Below are 22,352 nucleotides of genomic sequence, written 5' to 3' on the forward strand. Positions count from 1 at the left end.
CCAGCACTGTAAAAGGGCATTCAATGTTAGGGTCCAATGTATTGAATAAAACTCTCTCAGACTGAGGGAGCAGCGATACTCACTAAAGACAGCCACGCTTATGATGGAGTGGTGCCCCGAAGCATTCTCCCCCATTTGACATTTGAACCGCCCTTCATCTTTGACTTTCACAGATGTGATCACCAGATTCCCATTCTCAAGGACCTTGAACCTCTCCTCATCCACAGGCGCCTTGTCTCCAGGTAACCCAGTGATCTCTTCCCACTCATTCATGGAACTCGCTTTCTAGGATAGGAAAGTACAAGCATAAAACAAGGAGAATTAAGATGATGGAAGTCCACAACTTGGGGCCGCGATGCCACATAACGACTTCCATTTAAACAACTCTTCCCAATTTGCTTCAAGGTATTAAAGCTTGGCACTGAGCTATATTGAGGTGTTGGAACAGGTGACTGGATCAAAGGGATAAGAGATTATGACCAACACCTCAGTATCAGAATCAGGTTTATTATCACTGACATATGTGGTTTTATGGCAGCAATGCAGCAAAAATTGCAATTAAGTACAGCAGATACTGTAGACGAGGAACAGTGAGGTAGTGCTCATGGGTTCAGGTATCTTTCAGAACATCTAAGGACCTGTTCCAAAGATGTTGAGTTTGGGTCTTCAGGCTCCTGTACATTCTCCTGGATAGTAGTAATGAGGAGAGGGAATGTCCCAGGTTTTGAGGGTCCTTAGTGATGGGTGCATCTCCTTGAGGGGTCACCTTTTGAAGATGCCTGCAGTGGTGGGGAGGCTTGTGCTCACGAATGCAAAGTGAAGCAGGGAGGTGGAGAGGTTTGGGGGGGGGGGGAATTCCAGAATTGCCTTCAAGCCTGGGCAGGTGAAGGCTTGGCTGCCAGTGGTTTGTTTGTTATGTGCCATATTGTATCATGTGAATGATCATGGGTCTTTACTGACAATGATTGTTCTTGGCAATTTTTTTTCTACAGAAGGGGCTTACCTTTGCCTTCTTCTGCACAGGTGACCCCAACCTTAATGAACACTCTTCAGAGATTGACTGCCCGGCGTGAGTGGTCGCATAACCAGGACTTGTGATTTGCACCGGCTGCTCAGACAACCATTCTCCACCTGCTTCCATGGCTTCACCTGACCCTGACTGGGGGGGGGGGGCTACGCAGGTGATACACCTTGCCCAAGGGTGACCTGCAGGCTAGTGGAAGGAATGAGCGCCTTTGCACCTCCTCTGGTAGAGACGTATCTCCAACCCGCCACCCAGACTGCCCGTGGAGATGGGGATGGGGAGAGGGTGCAACTAGAAGATCAGAGTCTGGATGAAATGGTGAAAGAGGTTTAACGAGATGAGAAGGGGTGAGGCCATAGGGAATTGATTGAAATCAATGCCCTGCTGTCTGGAGTCAGTGGGGAACAACGTACAAAGTAGAATAGTCAGCGAATGGCTCTTTTGCTTCGAATATGCAACCAAGTGACATGAAGCTAAAGTGAGAGTGGACATTTCAAACATCTAATAATATAAAATATTGTTACTGCACTGTCAGAAGTAGAAAACGATAGCCCAGCTAGTCCTTCTGCTGCATCACAGCTCCTGAGAACCCCAGTGCTGTCTGTGTGGAGTTTGTGTACCCTCCATCTGAGAGGGAAGATGGGACCTGACTTAACATCCCATCCAGGAGGCAGCACTGATCACAATGCAGTTACCCTACAGAGCCTCAATCCCGTGCTTAAGTTCCTGGGGTGAGACTTTTACCTGTGACTCCAGGCTTTAGAATCTGACCAACACAGTTAGAGCAATTGCCTTGAAATAAAGTACAGCCTACATTGCATTCTCCTCAAAACACTGCACAATGCAGGCAGCCAGGGGCCATCTAAAAAGACATTTACCTGCAGCCATCGTACAGTCAGTGTGTTATTCTCATGAGGTGGTGCACACGAGAGCTGCAGCTCCTTCCCGACCTCAGCCAGCAGTCTGACGGATGCACTTCCACTTTGGTCTGTTTGAAAGAAATTTTTATATAAAGTAGCTTAGTTAGCCCCATTTCCTGAAAGCCTTTTAGATTTTTAACAACTTTCATTGCACACCTCGAAGTCTTCCCATGGATCAAAACTCACAAAATCATGGAGGAAATCAGCAGGTCAGGTAGCATCTATGGTGGGGAATAAACTGCAGATGTGTCAGTCTGGGGGGGGGGGGATAGGATGAGGAGTAGAATCAGCTATGTGATATTTGAGACCAGGTGAGAGGGAAGTTGGGTGGGTGGGGGAGAGAAGATAAACTATGAAGCTGGGTGGGAATAGGTAAAGGACTGAAGAAGAAGGAATGCTATAAGTGAGGACAGTGGACCATGGAAGAAAGGGATGGATACCAGAAGCTGCTGATGGGAAGGTGAGGAAAGGAGATAGGATGAGAGAGTAGCCAGAATGGGGAATGGAAGGGGGGGGGGGCTAGAAATTATTGGAAGTTAGCTGAAAGAGAAATGGATCTAAGTGCAGTTAGAGAGGGAACGATTCATTGCTGTCTGGCAGAGTAAGGCCGAATCAACTTCTGAACACACGTACCACATAACAGGAAAGCAAGAAAGATCCATGCCATCTGTCTGCATTCCTCCTGCATTACAGCAGACTTCTTGGTAGGTACAGTACAAGGGGCAAGGGCCAGTAACCATTGTCAATGGAGCCATTTGAAAGAGGACGGAGAAGGGGTATGATGAATGAGGAATGGAGCAGGAGAACAGAGAAAGAATGAGGTGCTGGGGGAAGGTTCAGGGGTTTGTAGAGGGAGCAGAGAAATGTACAGAGTAGGTGATCGGAGCAGAGATGCAGAATGGAGGGACACACACATGGACATAATGGCAATATGAAGTGGGGGGGGGATGGTCAGGATATGGACCAAGACTATACAGTGGGTCATATTCGGAGCATTATGAGCAACTTTTGGCCCCATGTCTAAGAAAGGATGTGCTGGCATTGGAGAGAGTCCAGAAGGCAGTTACGAGAATGATCCCTGGAATGAAAGGGTTAATGCATGAGCAGCACGATGGCTCTGGGCTTGTACTCACTTAAATTTCGAATACTGGAAGGCCCAGATAGAGTGGATGTGGAGAGCATGTCTCCTATAGTGGACCAGAGGGCCTCAGAATAGAAGGACTTCCCTTTAGAACAGGAACCTCCTCAGCCAGAGGATGAAGGTTCTGTGGAATTCGTTGCTACGTGTGGCTGTGGAGGCTACCTCATTGGTATAGTTAAAGCGGAGACTGATAGGTTCTTGATTAGTAAGGGCATCAGAAGCTATGGGGAGAAGGCAAGAGTGGGGTTGAGAGGGAAAATACATGAGACATAATCGAATGGCATAGCAGACTTGATGGGCTGAATGGCCTAATCATGCACCTATTTCTTTTGGTCTTATGGTCTTGTATAAAGAACAGGTCTGGAGTGGAATATGGAGCTAGTGAGTGGACTGCAGGGACATGAATTGGTGGTATGGAGATGGGAAAGTGAGGACAGGAGAACAGAATGGGACATGCATGAAACCAGGGTATGCAGTGGGGTATGGAGCATCGGCATGGGGTAGTAATAAAGAGCAGAGGCACAGAGCGGGAGCTGATGATGCTGTCTGATTCTTATAAAGATCCGGCCTGAGGTTATACAACACTGGCCATGCCCAGTCCATCCTTTACATAACTTTGGGTGGGGCCACCCATTGGATTCTTGCCCGTTTACCTGGAGGTCAACCTCCCTTTTCCAGGGCAGCAGGTGTCAGAGACTTAGAACATAAGAAATAAGAGCAGGAGTCGGCCATCCAGCCCGTTGAGCCTGCTCCGCCATTCAATAAGATCATGGCTGATCTGGCCATGGATTCATCTGCACCTACCTGCCTTTTCCCTATAACCCTTATTTCCCCTATTATGCAAAAATCTATCCAAACTTAACAATTTTGTGTCGGTCTTCACAGTGGAGGACGCTTCTAATATGCCAAAGAATGATGTTACGGATGAACTGGGAAGTGAGGATCTTGATAAAATCACTGTCACTAAAGAGGTAGTGATTAACAAACTGGAGGCCCTGAAGGTAGATAAGTCCCCTGGTCCTAATGGGATGCATCCCAGGGTGCTGAGGGAATTGGTGGAGGTTGTAGTAGACGTGTTGGTAATCATTTACCAAAATTCTCTAGACTCTGGGCAGGTCCCGGTGGATTGGAAGACAGCAAATGTCACGCCACATTTTAAACAAGGATGTAGGCAAAAGCCGGGCAACTGTGGGCCAGTTAGCTTAACATCTGTAGTCAGGAAAATGCTTGAAGTTGTCATTAAGGAAGAAATAGCGAAACATTTAGAAAGGAGTGGTTCCATTAGACAGATGCAGCATGGATTCAGAAAGGGCAGGTCCTGTTTCACAAACTCCACCTTTGTTGAGGACATAATGAGTGCAGTAGATAGCGGGGAACAGGTGGATGTTGTATACTTGGATTTCCAGAAGGCATTCGATAAGGTGCTGCACAAGAGACTTATAAATAAGATATGGATGTATGGAGTTAGAGAAAGTGTATTGACATGGATAGTGGATTGATTAACCAATAGAAGGCAGAGAGTTGGTATAAATGGGTGTTTCTCCGATTGGCAGTCAGTGGTGAGTGGGGTGCCGCAGGAGTCAGTGCTGGGCCCACAGCTGTTTACCATTTACACTGATGATTTGGAAGAGGAGACTGAGTGTAGTGTAGCAAAATTTGCTGATGACACTAAACTGAATGGAAAAGCGAATTGTACAGAGGATGTGGAGAGTCTGCAGAGGGGTTTAGATAGGTTAAGTGAGTGGGCCAAGGTCTGGCAGATGGGATACAACGTTGGTAAATGCAAGATCATCCACTTTGGAAGGAATAATAGAAGAGCAGACTATTATTTAAATGATGAAAGATTGCAGCATGCTGTTGTGCAGAGGGACTTGGGAGAGCTTGTTCATGAATCACAATAAGTTGGCTTGCAGGTACAACAGGTTATTAAGAAGGCAAACAGAATGTTGGCCATTGCTAGAGAGATTAAATTCAAGAGCAGGGAGGTCATGCTGCAACTATGCAGGGAACTGGTGAGGCCACACCTGGAGTACTGTGTGCAGTTCTGGTCTCCACACTTGAGGAAGAATATACTGGATTTAGAGGTAGTGCAGAGGAGGTTCACCAGGTTGATTCCAGAGATGAAGGGGTTAACCTATGAGGAGAGATTGAGTTGCCTGGGACTATACTCTCTGGAATTCAGAAGATTGAGAGGTGATCTTATAGAAACGTACAATTTTTAGATAAGATAGAAATAGGGAAGTTGTTTCCATTGGTAGGTGAGACTAGAACGAGGGACATAGCCCCAAGATTCAGGGGAGAAGGTTTTGGAAGGAGATTAGGAGAAATTGTTCTTCCCAGACAGTGGTGAATCTGTGGAATTCTCTGCCCAGGGAAGCAGTTAAGGTTTCTTCACTAAATATATTTAAGATACAGTTAGATAGATTTTTACATAGTAGGGGAATTAAGGGTTATGGGGAAAAGGCAAGTAGATGGAGCTGAGTTTATGGACAGATCAGCCATGATCTTACTGAATGCCGGGGCAGGCTCGATGGACTGTATGGCCTACTCCTGCTCCTATTTCTTATGTTCTTATAATATATTTACTGAGGTAGCCTCCACTGCTTCATTGGGCAGAGAATTCCACAGATTCACCACTCTCTGGGAAAAGCAGATCCTCCTCATCCCCATCCTATGTCCATTCCCCCAGACCCTGAGGATATGTCCTCTAGTTCTTGTCTCACCTACCAGTGGCAGCAACTTTCCAGACTCTATCTTATCTTTCACTTCAATAATTTTGGGTTCTATAAGATCTCTCGTCTGCACCAGCCTGCAACCTGGAATGGAAGGAAAGTCTGTGGTCTGAGGTGCACAGAAACTGAAGGTAAGCACAAGCAAATGCCTGAGCAGCTCTGCTGTAGGTAAGGTCACCGGCTGGTGGTTCCATCTCTGCGGCAAGGGAGGGAGACGTCAGCTGGCCTCTTTCTGTCCGGTAACAGAAATGGCGCTTATCATGCACATCCACTGTTTGCCTCACATGTCAATCAAGTGGCGGGAGGTGACACAGCCAGCCCTCCACGTGATGTCAAGCAAACATTTCAATGTACACAGGGTGAGCCACTCCAACCCAAGTGAACGGGTGAGGGGATGGGGTAAACATTCACTACAGGGGTACACACGAACAATCCACTAGGAGCAAAGGGTCAGTACAGGGGTACAGAGTGAAGGGTCAGTACAAGGAACAAGAGTAAAGCATCAGTGGAGGGTACGAGAGTAAATGGTCAGTACAGGGAATGGGAGTGAAGGGTCAGTACAGGGGTACAGAATGAAGGGTCAGTACAGGGAACAAGAGTAAAGCATCAGTGGAGGGTACGAGAGTAAACGGTCAGTACAGGGAATGGGAGTAAAGCATCAGTGGAGGGTACAAGAGTAAACGGTCAGTACAGGGAACAGGAGTGAAGGGTCAGTACAGGGAACGGGAGTGAAGGGTCAGTACAGGGGACGGGAGTAAAGGGTCAGTACAGGGGATGGGAGTAAAGGGTCAGTCCAGGGAACAGGAGTGAAGGGTCAGTACAGGGGACGGGAGTAAAGGGTCAGTACAGGGGATGGGAGTAAAGGGTCAGTCCAGGGAACAGGAGTGAAGGGTCAGTACAGGGGATGGGAGTAAAGTGTCAGTACAGGGAATGTGAGTAAAGGGTCAGTACAGGGGATGGGAGTAAAGTGTCAGTACAGTGGTGCAGATTAAAGGTTCAGTACAGAGGACGGGAGTGGGGTGTAAAGGTTCAGTACAGGGAGATGGAGTGAATTTTCAGTACGGGGTACAGAGTGGAGACCGTAGGTCCTCAAGAATAGAAGCAGAAATCGGCCAGTTGGTCCATCAAGTCTGCCTCAGCCCAAGTCACAGGCTTTCTTCACCTATCCTTTGATGCAACGTCCAGTCAAGAACCTATTAAGCTCTGCCTTAAGTACACACAATGACCCGGACTCCAAGGTTGCCTGGGGGTAACAAATTCCACAAATTCACCACCCTCCAGTTGATGAAATTTCTTTGCATCACTGTTTTAAAAGGATGGCTCTCTATCCTGAAGCTGTGCCCTCTTGTCCTAGACTCCCCAACCATGGAAAACATCCTTCCCACATCTACACTGCGTAGGCCTTTCAACATTTGAATGGTCTCAATGTGATCCCCCTCCCCCCCCACATCCTACTAAATCCCAGTGAGTACAGACCCACCAAACGTTCCTCATCTGATAACCCTTTCATTCCTGGAATCATCCTTGTGAACCTCCTCTGAAACCTGTCCAATGCCAGCACATCTTTTCTTAGACAAGGAGTCCAAAACTGTTCACAATACTCAATGTGAGGCCTCACCAGTGCCTCATAAAGCCTCAGCATCACATCCTTGCTCTTGTATTCTAGACCTCTTAAAATTTATGTTAATATTGCATTTGCCTTCCTCACCACCAACTCAACCTGCAAGTTACCCTTTAGGGTGTTCTACACAATAACTTCCAAGACCTTTTGCATCTCAGATTTTTGCATTTCCACCCCGTTTAGAAAATAGTCCACACATTTATTTCTATTACCAAAGTGCATGACCATGCATTTTCCAACATTGGATTTCATTTGCCATTTTCTTGCCCATTCTCCTAATCAGCTGTAAGCCCTTCTGCATCCTACCTGCCCCTCCACCAATCTTCATGTCATCTGCAAACCAGGCAAAAAAGCCATCTATTACATCATCTAAGCCATTGACATACAACGTAAAAAGAAGTGGCCCCAACACTGACCCCTGCGGAATACCACTAGTCACTGGCGGCCAACTAGAAAATGACCCTTTCATTCCCATTCGCTGTCTCTTACCAAACAGTCTATTCTCTAACCATGTTAGTATCTTTCCTATAATACCACGATGCTTAACTTGGAAAGTGTTGGCACGTGGCCAAAGCATTGATCTAGTGATCTGAAGGTTGCTAGTTCGACCCTCAGCTAAGGCAGCTTGTTGTGTCCTTGAGCAAAGCACTTAACCACACATTGCTCTGCAACGACACCGGTGTCAAGCTGTATCAGCCCTTGCCCTTCTCTTCAACAACATTGGTGGTGTGGAAAGAGGAGACTTGCAGCATGGGCAACTGCCGGTCTCCCATACAACCCTGCGCAGGCCTGCTCCCTGGAAACTTTCCAAGACATAAATTCATGGTCTCTTGAGACTAACGGATGCCTGTTTATAACTTGGAAAGCAGCCTCAAGTGTGGCACCTTGTCAAAGGCCTGAAATTCCAAACATACAGCATCCACTGCATCCCCTTTATTTACCCTACTTGCAATCTTATCAAAGAATTCCAACTGGTTCATCAGGCAAGATTTTCCCTTATGAAAACCATGCTGGCTTTGTCCTATCTTGTCCTGTGTCACCAAGTACTCCATATCCTCATCCTTAACAATTGACTCTAACATCTTCCCAACCACTGAGGTCATACTAACTGGTCTATAATTTCCTTCCTGCTGCCTTCTTCCTTTCTTACAGTGTGGAGCGACAACTGCAATTTTCCAAATCCTCTGGCACCATGCGAGAGTCAAATGATTTTTGAAAGATAATTTCTAATGCCTTCACAATTTCTACCGCTACCTCTTTTCAGAACCCTAAGGTGCAGTTAATCTGGTCTGGGTGACTTATTTACCCTTAGGTCTTTCAGCTTTTCCCTTGTAATAGTTATTGTTCTCTTTCCTTACACCTTTCAACATCTGGCATAATGTCTTCCACACTGAAGACTGATGCAAAATACTCATTTAGTTCATCTGCCATTTCCTTGTTCCCTGTTATTATTTCTCTGGCTTCATTTTCTTGTGATCCTATATCCACTCTCATCTCTCTTTTATTTTTTTACATACTTGAAAAAGTTTTTGCTATTCACTTTGATATTGTTTGTTAGCTTGTTTTCAGATTTCATCTTTTCCCTCCTAATGATTCTTTTAGTTGTTCTCCGTAGGTTTCTAAAAGCTTCCCAATCCTCTGTCTTTCCACTAGTTGTTGCTTTGTTGTATGCCCTCTCTTTTGCTTTTACATTAGCATTCACTTCCCTTATCAGCCATGATTATACTATTTTGCCATTTCATTATTTCTTCATTTTTGGAATACATCTGTAATGGACCTTCCTCATTTTTCTCAGAAACTCATGCCATTGCTGCTCTGTTTTCATCCCTGCCAGCATCTTCTTCCAATTTTCTTTGGCCAACACTTCTCTCAGACTATGTATTTTTCTTTATTCCACTGAAGTACTGCTGCGTGAGACTTTACTTTCTCCCTAACAAACTTCAAGTTGAACTCAGTCATATTGTGATCACTGTCCTCTAGGGGTTCTTTTACCTTAAGCTCCCTGATCACTTCTTGTTCATTACATAACACCTAACCCAGTATAGCTGGTCAATGACAAGCTGCTCTAAAAAGCCACCTTGTAATGAACTTACTCTCTTGTGATCTACAAACTCATTTTCCCAATCAACCTGGATGTTGAAATCTCCCATGAATATCATAAAATGCCCTTTTGACACACCTTTTCTATTTCCTGTTGTAATCTGTGGTCCACGTTCCAGCTACTCTTTGAGGCCCTTTTACAACTGTCATCAGGTTCAATGCAGGAGTACAGAATGAAGGTTTGGTATAGGGAACGGAAGTAAATGTTCACTACAGGGATATAGAGTAAAGATTCAAAACAGGAGTTCAGAGTAAATATTCAGTACAGGAGTTCAGAGTAAATATTCAGTATAGGGGTACAGATTAAATACTCAGTACAGGGGTACAGAGTAAATATTCAGTACAGGGGTACAGATTAAATATTCAATATAGGGGTACAGAGTAAATATTCAGTATAGGGGTACAGATTAAATATTCAGTACAGGGGTACAGAGTAAATATTCAGTACAGGGGTACAGATTAAATATTCAGTATAGAGGCACTGAGTAAAGGTTCAGTACAGGGAAGGGGAATAGAGGTTGTATACAGGGGATAGGAGTGAAGGTTCTGTATAGGGGGGTGGGAGTCACGGTTCTGTACAGAGCACAGGTTTGAATTCAGCATATGAAGAATGGAGGAGGTAGCCTGTTGTGAAGCTGGTTATAGGCTCCAATTGATGCCAGATATGGAGTAGCTATGAAACCTGTTTACAGATGATTGTACAGTGTTATGGAGTGAGGCTACAGTGTAGGCACGGAGAATAGGTGGGGCAGCGTCTGGAGAAAGAGTGAGGAACAGGGTCTAGAGTGGTTTATAGAGCAAATGTTCAGACCAGGGATGCTGAGGCAGATGTGGATCAGGAATACAAAGGGAGGGTACAGAAAAAGAGTACGAGGGGGACGAGCGATGGAACGGGGGATGGTGTGTAATACACAGCAAGGGCACGTACTGAGGCTCTGTTGCTCCACTCTGTAACTCTGCTCCATTCCCCTTCTTTATGTCCCTGCAAATGACACCTCATGGTGTTTCAGATATGTACACAAGATGATAAGAGGCACAGAGGAAATGGATCGCCAGAGTCCTTTACCAGGGAGGAAATGTCCAATATGAAGGTGATTAGACACAAATATAGGGCAGGGGGTTCTCAACCTTATTTATGCTATGGACCAATAACATTAAGCAAGGGGTCTGTGGACACCAGGCTGGGACCACCTGGTATAGGGGATGTCAGAGGTTAGCTTTTTTATACAGAGAGTGGTGGGTCCATGGGATGCCCTGACAGCGGTAGTGGCAGAAGCAGATACAGTCAGGACATTTAAGGAATTATTGAATAGGTGCATGTGTGATAAACAAGTGGACGGCTGTGCAGGAGAGAAGGGTTAAATTGCTCTCAGAGTAGATTAAAAGGCCAGCACAATATTGTGAGCTGAATGGTTTGTCTTGGGCTGTGTTTCACATAATATGCCTCTGTATGCAACCAGGAGCAGGGGTATGGGAAAAGGGTACGGGGTTGAACTATGAGGGACCAAGCAGGGATAGAGTGAGACATGGAGTTGAGATACAGATCAAGGAGGCAAAGTAGGAGTATAAGGGGAGACATCAAACAGGATATGGAGATGGAGTGAGCGATCAGGAAATAATCAGTGGTACAGATGGAAATGGACGGGCTTCACAGGGCAGGATACAGAGAGGGACACAGCAGCGTGGAGCTGGGTAATGGAGATTGAGTTGGGGTACAGATCAGGTGTGAGTGTGAAGGAGGGATGCAACACAGGGAAATGGAACAGGGTTACAGATGAGAGGTATGGAGTCAGAATGGAACACTAAGCAGGAAGACTGAGTGAGGACAGAGGGAGGGGGGGGGATCAGTATTTCTGCCTGATTCTGCTATATTCCTGAGCTAATATAACAGAGGACTCATGCTAGCCTACTTCTGTTTGACTCTGGTGCACCGATCCATTCCCTCTCTTCCTGTGAGTCCGGCCTCACTTCCCTGTATGGGCAGGAGGTGATGACCAGCCATAGGCCTGCCCACACCATGGTCAGGATCATGAAACTTGGGATGGGATGGGGGAGAAAAAAAAGCTTCTGATTGTGGACAAGAACAAAGCCAGCAGGCTGGAGATCACGTAGCTGATAGCTGCCCCTCTCAGTCATGTGTGGGGCGTGGGAGGGAGGTATCAGTCGCTTATCTTTGCCGCAGCTCTTTAGCTCCTTCTTGATGAAGGAGATAGCGCATAACTCCAGCCAGTCAAAACAGGCATATCACCTCTGAGACATCTTTAGCTAGTACGATGTGTGAGAAATCTACCATCAAGGAGCAGGTACAAGACCCTGAAGACCCACACTCAATGTTTTAGGAACAGCTTTCTCCCTCCTACATCGGATTGCTAAATGGCCCACAAACCTGTGAATACTACTTCACTATTCCTCTTCTGTATTATTTTTTTGAACTGTAATTTATAGTACATTTTTAAGTCTTGCACTGTACTGCTGCCAGAAAAACAACTCATTTCGTGGCAGATGTCAGTGATAACTCACCTGATTCTGATTCTGAGCTGCGTCAGCCTTTGCTGGGCCCCCCTCACACCCTCAGCCATGACCAGCTGGTGACCCACACTGCCGCCAGCTTTCCTCACTCTTCTCCTTAAGCGTTAACCCTTTCAGAGACGGCTCCATGGAGGAGTCATCAGCATTCCTGCCCAAGCCCAGTGTTGAGCTGCATGCCCAGTCTACCTCTCACCAACTGCAGCACAGCAGAGATTGCCACACCAGGGAATGTGTGGTGGGTCTTCCCCTGCTCCCGTGGGAAGAACAACTGGGGATGAATAACCATCATGCCGATCAGGACACTGGCCGTTCATCATTCACCACATTATTAGCCAGGAAGGCTCAGTCAGACGATAGATCACTTGCCACAGTACAAATGTGAGCTATCCCCATCTATGCAAGGCCACAATGGGATGGTCACTGACCACAAACTAATTACTGTTACAGCACTGGGTGATAGGTCAGCAGTCACTATGCTAACCAGGAGTGCATGGTGTGATGGTAGGTCGGTAACAACAATACTAACCAGGAGAGTACAAAGTGACAGAGGGTCACTACCCACTATACCAGCAGACGGGCATGAGGAGTTCCTACCCACTATACCAACCAGGAGGGCGGGTATTTGTAGATTACTAGCCACTCTAATAACTGATATTTATAGAGTGATGGGACACTAGCCTCTACCCAAAAGAGTAGCTGGGATAATTAATCTCTGTACTAACCAGCAGGATGTAGAGTGATGGTAGGTCACTGACAACCATGCCAACAGGGAGAGCACAGGGTGAGTGATGGAAACGCCCTTGTAAAATGCACCTGGATCACTGCATTTACTACAAAAGCCTCAGTGCATTCTGACCTACACATGCCTTTTCGAATAAACCTGGTTATCTTATGGAGTAGCCCTGAAAAATCTGCATAATTTCAGAGAAAGATCCCATCATGTATTTCCAGCCATCATCATCATCATCATCAGGTGCCATGCCCAGATTGAGTGTTGACTACCATGGTCCACACACTCCTGTTTCGGGTCAAGTGGATCAGTTCATTGGTATTAATTTCTAGTTCTCTGGCTGCTGTCTCCATCATCATTTGTCTTTGCCTTCAATCTTTCCCATAATTACCGTGCATTCTAACTCCTCTTTCCTAATCACATGTCCAATGAAGTTACGTTGCCTTTTCATGATCTCATACATTTCTAACCATAACCATTCTAAAACAGTAATCACTCCTGGGAGACAAAGAGAGAGAAAACGATTCTCATTCAACCCCTACTTAATCCTGTTTCAAACCCCCGTCATAGCTAATTATGTCTTTATCTATCTTCCTAATTTAAACTTTAATCCTATCCTAACAAACATCCTTAATTCCAGTCTTGATTGTGAGCCCAATATCAAATTTATTCTGATTATGTTTATCCCTAATACCACACCAACCCTATCCAAATCCGATTTCTAAACTGCTTTGAACGCTGTTCCTAAACCTGGCAACAATTACCTGGTGAGCCTCCCGAGGAGCTCAGGGTAAACAAGATCAACTGCTTCAAGACGGGATCAGTTGGACAAAGACAGTGAGGTGCTTACCTTGGGCAGGGACAAAATGAACAGAAACTGAGAGGAGAAATCCACAGATCACAGCAGGAGATGTGGCCATGCCGAGAGGAGATGTACTTACTGAATGTTTCAGTTTACAGCTTCAGCACAAGATCATTTCACCTTATCTCTCTGAGCTCCTATGGGCTGTGGAGGCTGGAATCAGTGCTGGTTAACCCTTTCCTTACTGGAGCAACCCCCGATTTCTTTTGCACCTCATGACTTTATCAAAGAACATGGGTTAATCAATTGTTAAAGAACATGAGCTGAAAGCTAATGGCTCTAATCTCCATGTTGCACAAAGGGTATCAAAGCACTGGAGAAGTTACAGATAAGATTTTAAGATTCAAAGTTCAAAGAAAATTTATTATCCAAGAACATATATGTCACTATATACAACCTTTTGATGAATTATCTTGCAGGCATTCACAGTAGAATAAAAAAAATGCAATAGTCATTGAAAAACTGCACACAAGGACTGACAACAAACTGTGCAAACAAACAAACAAATAAATAAATAATGCCGAGAATTTGAGTCCTTGAGAGACGTGGCACAATGATTCCGATGAATCGGGAAGGAGGTACAGGATACTCAGGTCCCACACCACCTCGTTCAGGGACAGTTATTACCCTTCAACCATCAGCCTGCTGAACTGACGGGGATAATTTCACTTACCTCAACTGATCACTGAACACAGGACTGTTCTCAGTATAATCAATTAATCAGTTACTTTTCTTTGCATTTGCTCAGCTCGTCTTCTTTGAAGTTTTTGTTTATGTGCAGTTTTTCATTGATTTTATTGTATTTATTTGTTCTACTGTGAAGATGTGCAAGAAAATGAATCTCAGGTGATAATTAATTTACTTTCACCTTCGAATCGTCCTGTGCCTTGTTCTCTAGACAGAAGATGATGGAGTTTTGACCCAGATGCTAGGAGTAACATGCCCTCTCAACTAAAAATCAGTGGCTGAAGGAAATTTTACCTTGACAGAGAGGGCTCAGATGAATATCTCGTCCAAATAAGGCACCCTTATTGAGTGCACAGCACTCATAAATAGGGACAAGTTGTGGGAAAAGTAAGAAGCAGTGGCACTAACTTGATGTATTTCTTGGCGGTTTAACTTTAACTTAGTCCACTGAATAGGGAGCTCAGTGAGCAAGTCTTCTCCCTTATGTTGTACCCAGCCTGATATCAAATTCATGGCTTTGATAGGTAATTGTTAGATTTTACCCAATCCCATTAGCTCCTCGATAAACATTAAATGCATTTGTCATTTTGATGTAATAGGCTGAATGGTCTATACTAAATAGTTCAATCATAATTGAGCTCCGACAGATGAATTTAATTTTTAAAAAAATTGAGATATACACACAGTATAGGCCCTTCTGGCCCATTGAGCCGGTGCTCACACATGCAACAAACTAAACTACTAACTTGTAAGTCATTGGAATGTTGGAGGAAACTGGAGAATCCGAAAGGGACCCATGGGGAGAATGTATGAACACTTCTCAGACAGTGGTATGAAATGAAATGCTACATTGTCTTTTGTCAGAGTGCACAAACTTCATGCAGACTTTGTTTCCAAGGGTATTTACTCAAGTGTTGCTACAGTTGGACAAGTTATGGATATGGAGATAAAAGCTTCCTCAAACACACAGCTGCACCTCTGTAGGGCAAGACTCCAAGGCTGGTAATTTATGGTTTTATGGCCATGCTGCTCCAAATATTGAACATATACTGAATGCTTCAGTGTGAGCTTAATTACCAAGTTTTTATTGCATTGCTGTTTTTCAAATTCCACAATGAATTTCTTTGTTTTAAGGATCACTGCAATCATTGAAAGAAACGGCACACTATGCTGAGCAGGTAATAGCCTGTTTAGGAAGAGTCACTGCCCAGATTTTTATAGAGGCTGAAAGCGATCTATGTGGTCATTTATAACGTCTTTTGCCTGAGCCACCTCCCTACTCCTCTGGGATTTTCAAAGTTTCAGAAAGACTTTACTACCCACCCTGATACCATGCCTTCTTTTTTTTTCCATTTCCTCATCTCCCTCCCTCACTTATTACAACCTCTTGCTTCCCTCTGCACAGATCCAATTGAATTGCAAAGTAGGGTGCAGAATGAGGAGGCTCACTCCTGTTTCTATAATTTAGCATTTCTCCCACTCTGACCCCATATCCCACTGTGCCTTGAGCTACTGCTGAGGTATAAGTGAAATTCCCAGATCGACAGGGACTGATTAGGGATAGTCAACATAGCCTTGTGCATGGCAGAGATAGTAACATTCACAAAATGCTGGAGAAACTCAGCAGGAGAAGATCCTGCTGAAAGGCCTCAGCCTGAAATGTTGACTGTATCCTTTTCCACAGATGCTGCTTGGCCTGCTGCATTCCTCCAGTATTTTATGTGTGTTACTTGGATTTCCAACATCTGCAGATTTTCCCTTGTTTGTGTTTAGACTGTAGATGGTTGCCGCTCAGACTGGAGGCTTGTGGTTAGTGGTGTACCTCATGGACTGGTGCTGGCTCCATTGTTGTCTGTCATTTATATCAATGATGTGAATGAAAATGTGGCAAACTGGATCAGCAAATATGCAGATGGTAGCAAGATTGGGGGCATAGTGGAGCACAAGATAGACCAGCAGAATTTCAATGGGATCTGGACCAGCTGGAAAAATGGGACGGAAGATGGCAGATGTGAGGTTTTGCACTTCAGCTGGACAAAGTAGGGTAGACGTACATGGTGAGCAATAGGGCACTGAGGAGTGCTGCAGAATAGAGGGATCTGGGAATATAGATCCCCAATGCCTTAAACGTGACACTACAGGTTTGATGGGTTCATTAAGACAGCTTTTGGGACATAAACCAAAGTACTGAGTACAGCAGTTGGGAATGTTAAGTAAGGTTTTGGTGACGTGTATTTTTGAGTATTGATTGCACTTCTGTGCATCATGCTATGGGGATGCTTTTCAGCAGCAGGGACTGGAAATCTGGTCAGGATTGATGGGAAGATGAATGCTGCCAATTACAGAGAGATCCTGGGTAAAAGCCTGCCAGCCTCTGCCAGTAAGTTTAAACTGGGGAGGAAATTCATCTTTCATCAGGATTGTTACCCAAAGCACACTGCTGGAGCAAACATGGAATGGTTTCAAATGAAGAAAATTGATGCCCTTGAGTGGCCCAGTTGGAGTCCTGACCTTAATACGATCAAACATTTCTGGCAAGACTTCAAGAATACTGTCCGCCACCGCTCCCCAACGAACTTGGCACAGCTTGGGAAATTTTGCAAGGAGGAATGGGCAAATCTCTATTAGCTTTACTTTATTGTACAAAGCTAATAGAAACTTATCCAAAAAGACTATTGGCTTTAATTGCTGGCAGAGGTGGTCCAACTAAGTACTGAGCAAAGGGGGATGAATGCTTTTGAACTGCTGATGTTGCAGTTTTTGAATTTTTAGACTTTCATGCTTTACAATTTTTCCTGATTTTGGAATTCTACTCTGAAGAAATGAACACATGATACACAAATATAAATTCTCAGTTAAATTGATCAAAATCTCTGGTTGTAATACTCATTTATATGATCAAAAGGTTGGGCTTGAATACTTTCTCACACACACAAAAGTAGTTTATAAAGAGAACAAGAACAGGTAGTGTACATGAGGCTGATGGCGGTTGGGAACAAGCTGTTCCTAAAATGTTGAGTCAATGTCTTCAGGCTCCTCTATCTTCTCCTCGATGGTGTCACTGAGAAGAAGGCATATCCTGCGTGATGGAAGTCCTTAATGACAGATGCTATCCTTTTGAGGCATTGTCTCTTGAAGACTTCCTTAATGCTGGGGAGGCTAGCTCCCATGATGGAGCTGGCTGAGTTTGTAACTTTCACCAGCTCTTTCTGATTCTGTGTAGTGACCCCTCCATAGCAGACAATGATGCAACTAGTTAGACAGCTTGGCATGTTATCTCTATAGCAATTTTCACCTCACCCCCCTCACAAAATCGCACTGGTGCACATCAGGGATGTGTGCTTAGCCCACTGCTCTGGTCTCTCTACACCCATGCTTGTGAGTGGCTACGCACAGCTTAGTGCTGATGATACAACTATTGTTGGCAGAATTTCAGATGTGATGTGAGAGAGCATACACGAGTGAGATATATCAGCTTGATGAGTGGTATCGCAGCAACAACCTTATACTCAATGCCAGTAAGGCCAAAGAACTGATAGTCAACTTCAGAAAAGGTATGATGAGGGAGCACACTATAGTTCTCATAGAGGGATCAGAAGTGGAAAGAGAGAGCAATTTCTAGATCCTGATTGTCAAGATCTCTGAGGATCTACTGCAACCTGGACCCAACATATCGCTGCACCTACAAAGAAGGCAGTGGCAGTGGCTAAATTTCATTAGGAGCTTGAGGAGATTGGGTATGTCACCAACAACACTCGTAATTTTCTGGGGGCGAGTGAAGGTACTGTACAAGATTGAAATAAACTGCAGAGAGTTGTAAACTTAGACAGTCCCATCATGGGCACCAGCCTTCATAGTATCCAGGACATCTTTAAGGAGCAATGCCTCAGAAAGGTGGCATCCATCATTAAGAACCCCCAATATCCAGATCATGCCTCACTCTCATCAGGAAAGAGGGACAGGAGCCTGAAGGCACACACTCAACAATTCAGGAACAGGTTCTTCCCCTCAGCCATCTGATTTCTGAATGGAAATTGAACCCATGAACACTACTTCACTACTTTTTTAATTTCTGTTTTTTCACTAGTTATTTAATTTAATTTTTTTATTTATATACCTACTGTAATCAGTTTTTAAAATGATATATTGTACTGCTGTCACAAAGTCAACAAATTTCATGACATATATATAGCTGATAATAAACCTGATTCTGATTTTGATTCTGATTTGATTGAAGCATTTGATGAAATACCAAGTCTCCTACTTTAAGATTCCACTTCTTTGGTCAAGTTTTGCTCATGTCCCTTGTGTCCTTCTGTAAAACAGTAATGTTTATATAAATGTTATCACTGTTGCCATTGATAATCCTAGTGGAAAGTGATAATATTAATTTACAGTATGTATTTGTATTGATATACCACATTGTAACAGACCCTTCCTGCTCAACAAGTCACTGCCACCAGATTATACCCAGGTGACCAATTAACCTGATAACTGATACATCTTTGGAATCTGGGCAGAAACTGGAGCATCTGGAGGAAACTCCATCATGTGGAGAGTGTATAAACTCCTTATAGATAGTGGTGGAATTGAACGTGGATCACTGGTGTTGCAAAAGCATTATGGTCACAGCTACATTACTGTGCTACCTTAAAAGGAATGGGAATAGTCCATTCAACCCCTCAATCTGTTCTGCCATAGATTCAAAAGGTTTAGAGGGATCGAGGTGAAATGTAGGCAAATGGGTCTAGGTTAGATGGACATTTTGATCAGCACAGATGAATTGGGTTGAAGTGCAAAATTTTCTGCTGTATGACTATAATTCAGTGAGATTGTATCTGATCAGTATCAGAAATCATTTTGCCTTCCTTATACGATCGATGAGTTCACTTTCTACCTCTAGTCTTGGCCATGAAATTGAGGATGTGCTGCAATATTGAATTTGAAATCACCTTTAACCCCCTTTTTCCTCTTCAGGTAGGCAACAAGGATATGAGGAACTGATTGAAGAAGCTCTAGCAGTTCAAACATGGTCCTTAGCAAAACTTCTCCAGTAACAAAGAAGCACTCATCTCATTTGGGTGATTGTGGGTTTTCACTGTAGTTTGACAAATACCAATAAATTACTTCAGATCAAGTTAACTGATTATGAATCACTTGGAAAGCAAAGGGCTAAGAATGATATGGGTATACAGTAAATCCATGATTATGAGTAAGTGCATGCGTGCGTGATCTCTGTAGAGTTTAATAAAGTAGATGCCTCTACTTGTTGTTACCTGCTAATAGATCTCATGCTTGAAAGCGTTTTGAGGAACGGGAAATGACATGGCCACATTTCAATCCCACATGTTGATCTTTGAAAGTATAAAGAATTTAATCTCACTGAATTTGCATATTTTTTTCAAATGATGTAAACAATTCCAAAATATTTTGCTGGATATGTGTTCAGTTGTGTAATGCCAAGTCAGGGACAGTTGGCCCAGCTTTGTTCTCTACATTTTCACTAGCATCAAAACCCATTCACTCACCCGCTCTCTGCTCACTGACCTACAGTGCCCATAACAAGTATTCACCCCCCTTGGAGGTTTTCATGTTTTATTGTTTTACAATATTGAATAACAGTAAATTTAAGTTTTGTTTTGACGCCGATCAAATGAAAAAGACTCTTTTATGCCAAATTGAAAAGAAATCTCTACAAAGTGATCTAAATTAATTACAAATATAAAACACAAAATAATTGATTGCTGAAGTATTCACCCCACCCTCTTGCTTTGGAGACCTGTGTGCATTCAAGGTGTTTCAATTGATTGTAGTAAAAATATACCTGTATCTGGAAGGTGTAACTGCTGGTGAGTCAATATCCTGGCAACAACTACACCATGAAAACAAAATAACATTCCTAGTAACTCCATGATAAGGTTATTGAAAAGCACAAGTCAGGAGATGGATACAAGAAAATTTCCAAGTCTCTGAATATCCCTTGGAGTGTAGTTAAGTCAATCATCAAGAAATAGAAAGAATACAGCACAGCTGTAAATCTGCCTAGAGCAGGCCGTCATTAAAAAACTGAGTGACCATGCAAGAAAATGAATAGTGAGGGAACCCACCAAGAGGCCTATGAGAACTCTGAATTAGCTACAAGCTTCAGTGGCTGAGATGGGAGAGATTGCACATACAACAACTGTTGCCTGTCGTAACTTTATGGGAGAGTGGCAAAAAAAAAAAAGCCATTGTTAAAAAACTTACATGAAATAGAATAGTACAGCACATTACAGGCCCTTCGGCCCACAATGTTGTGCCGACCCTCAAACCCTGCCTCCCATATAACCCACCACCTTAAATTCCTCCATATACCTGTCTCGTACTCTCTTAAACTTCACTAGTGTTTCTGCCTCCACCACTGACTCAGGCAGTGCATTCCACACACCAAACACTGAGTAAATAACCTTCTCCTAATATCCTCCTTGAACTTCCCTCCATTTACCTTAAAGCCATGTCCTCTTGTACTGAGCAGTGGTGCCCTGGGGAAGAGGTGCTGGCTATCCACTCTATCTACTCCTCTTAATATCTTGTACACCTCTATCATGTCTCCTCTCATCCTCCTTTTCTCCAAAGAGGAAAGGCCTAGCTCCCTTAATCTCTGATCATAATCCATTCTCTCTAAACCAGGCAGCATCCTGGTAAATCTCCTCTGTACCCTTTCCAATGCTTCCACATCCTTCCTATAGTGAGGTGACCAGAACTGGACACAGTACTCCAAGTGTGGCCTAACCAGAGATTTATAGAGCTGCATCATTACATCACAGCTCTTAAACTCTATCCCTCGACTTATGAAAGCTAACACCCCATAAGATTTCTTAACTACCCTATCTAACTGTGAGGCAACTTTCAGGGATCTGTGGACATGTCCCCCCAGATCCCTCTGCTCCTCCACACTACCAAGTATCCTACCATTTACTTTGTACTCTGCCTTGGAGTTTGTCCTTCCAAAGTGTACCACCTCACACTTCTCCAGGTTGAACTCCATATGCCACTTCTCAGCCCAATTCTGCATCCTATCAATGTCTCTCTGCAATCTTCGACAATCCTCTACACTATCTACAACACCACCAACCTTTGTGTCATCTGCAAACTTGCCAACCCACCCTTCTACCCCCACATCCAGGTCGTTAATAAAAATCACAAAGAGTAGAGGTTCCAGAACAGATCCTTGAGGGACACCACTAGTCACAACCCTCTAATCTGAATGTACTCCCTCCACCACGACCCTCTGCCTTCTGCAGGCAAGCCAATTCTGAATCCACCTGGCCAAACGTCCCTGGATCCCATGCCTTCTGACTTTCTGAATAAGCCTACCGTGTGGAACCTTGTCAAATACCTTACTAAAATCCATGTAGATCACATCCACTGCACTACCCTCATCTATATGCCTGGTCACCTCCTCAAATAACTCTATTAGGCTTGTTAGACATAATCTGCCCTTCACAAAGCCATGCTGACTGTCCCTGATCAGACCATGATTCTCTAAATGCCCATAGATCCTATCTCTAAGAACCTTTTCCAACAGCTTTCCCCACCAGATGTAAGGCTCACTAGTCTATAATTACCCAGAATATCCCTACTAACTTTTTTGAACAAGAGGACAACATTCACCTCACTCTAATCCTCCAGTACCATTCCCGTGCCAACGAGGACATAAAGATCCTAGCCAGAGGCTCAGCAATCTCTTCCCTCACCTTGTGGAGCAGCCTGGGGAATATTCCTTCAGGCCCCGGGGACTTATCCATCCCAATGTATTTCAACAACTCCAACACCTCCTCTCACTTAATATCAACATGTTCCAGAACATCAACCTCACTCATACTGTCATCATCATGAAGTTCCCTCTCACTGGTGAATACCGAAGAGAAGTATTCATTGAGGACCTCGCTCACTTCCAGAGCCTCCAGGCACATCTTCCCACCTTTATCTCTAATTGATCCTACCTTCACTCCTGTCATCCTATT

The 22,352-nt window shown here is 44.1% G+C and overlaps 1 protein-coding gene across 1 annotated transcript in view; it reads right to left on the reverse strand.

Moving 5' to 3' along the window:
• The window catches only part of LOC140737834 (CD166 antigen-like), a 58,466-nt gene extending 44,679 nt beyond the window's left edge, over window positions 1–13,787 (reverse strand). Inside the window, exons 1-3 of the mRNA XM_073064525.1 lie at window positions 13,648–13,787; window positions 1,903–2,012; window positions 84–285 (exon numbers count right to left, since the gene is read on the reverse strand). Coding sequence (XP_072920626.1) covers window positions 84–285; window positions 1,903–2,012; window positions 13,648–13,717 — 382 coding nt within the window. The 5' untranslated portion in view covers window positions 13,718–13,787. The remainder of the gene's footprint in view (window positions 1–83; window positions 286–1,902; window positions 2,013–13,647) is intronic.
• Between the last annotated feature and the right edge of the window lie 8,565 nt (window positions 13,788–22,352).

The sequence above is a fragment of the Hemitrygon akajei genome, chromosome 2 (assembly GCF_048418815.1).
Source record: "Hemitrygon akajei chromosome 2, sHemAka1.3, whole genome shotgun sequence".
Taxonomy (NCBI): domain Eukaryota; kingdom Metazoa; phylum Chordata; class Chondrichthyes; order Myliobatiformes; family Dasyatidae; genus Hemitrygon; species Hemitrygon akajei.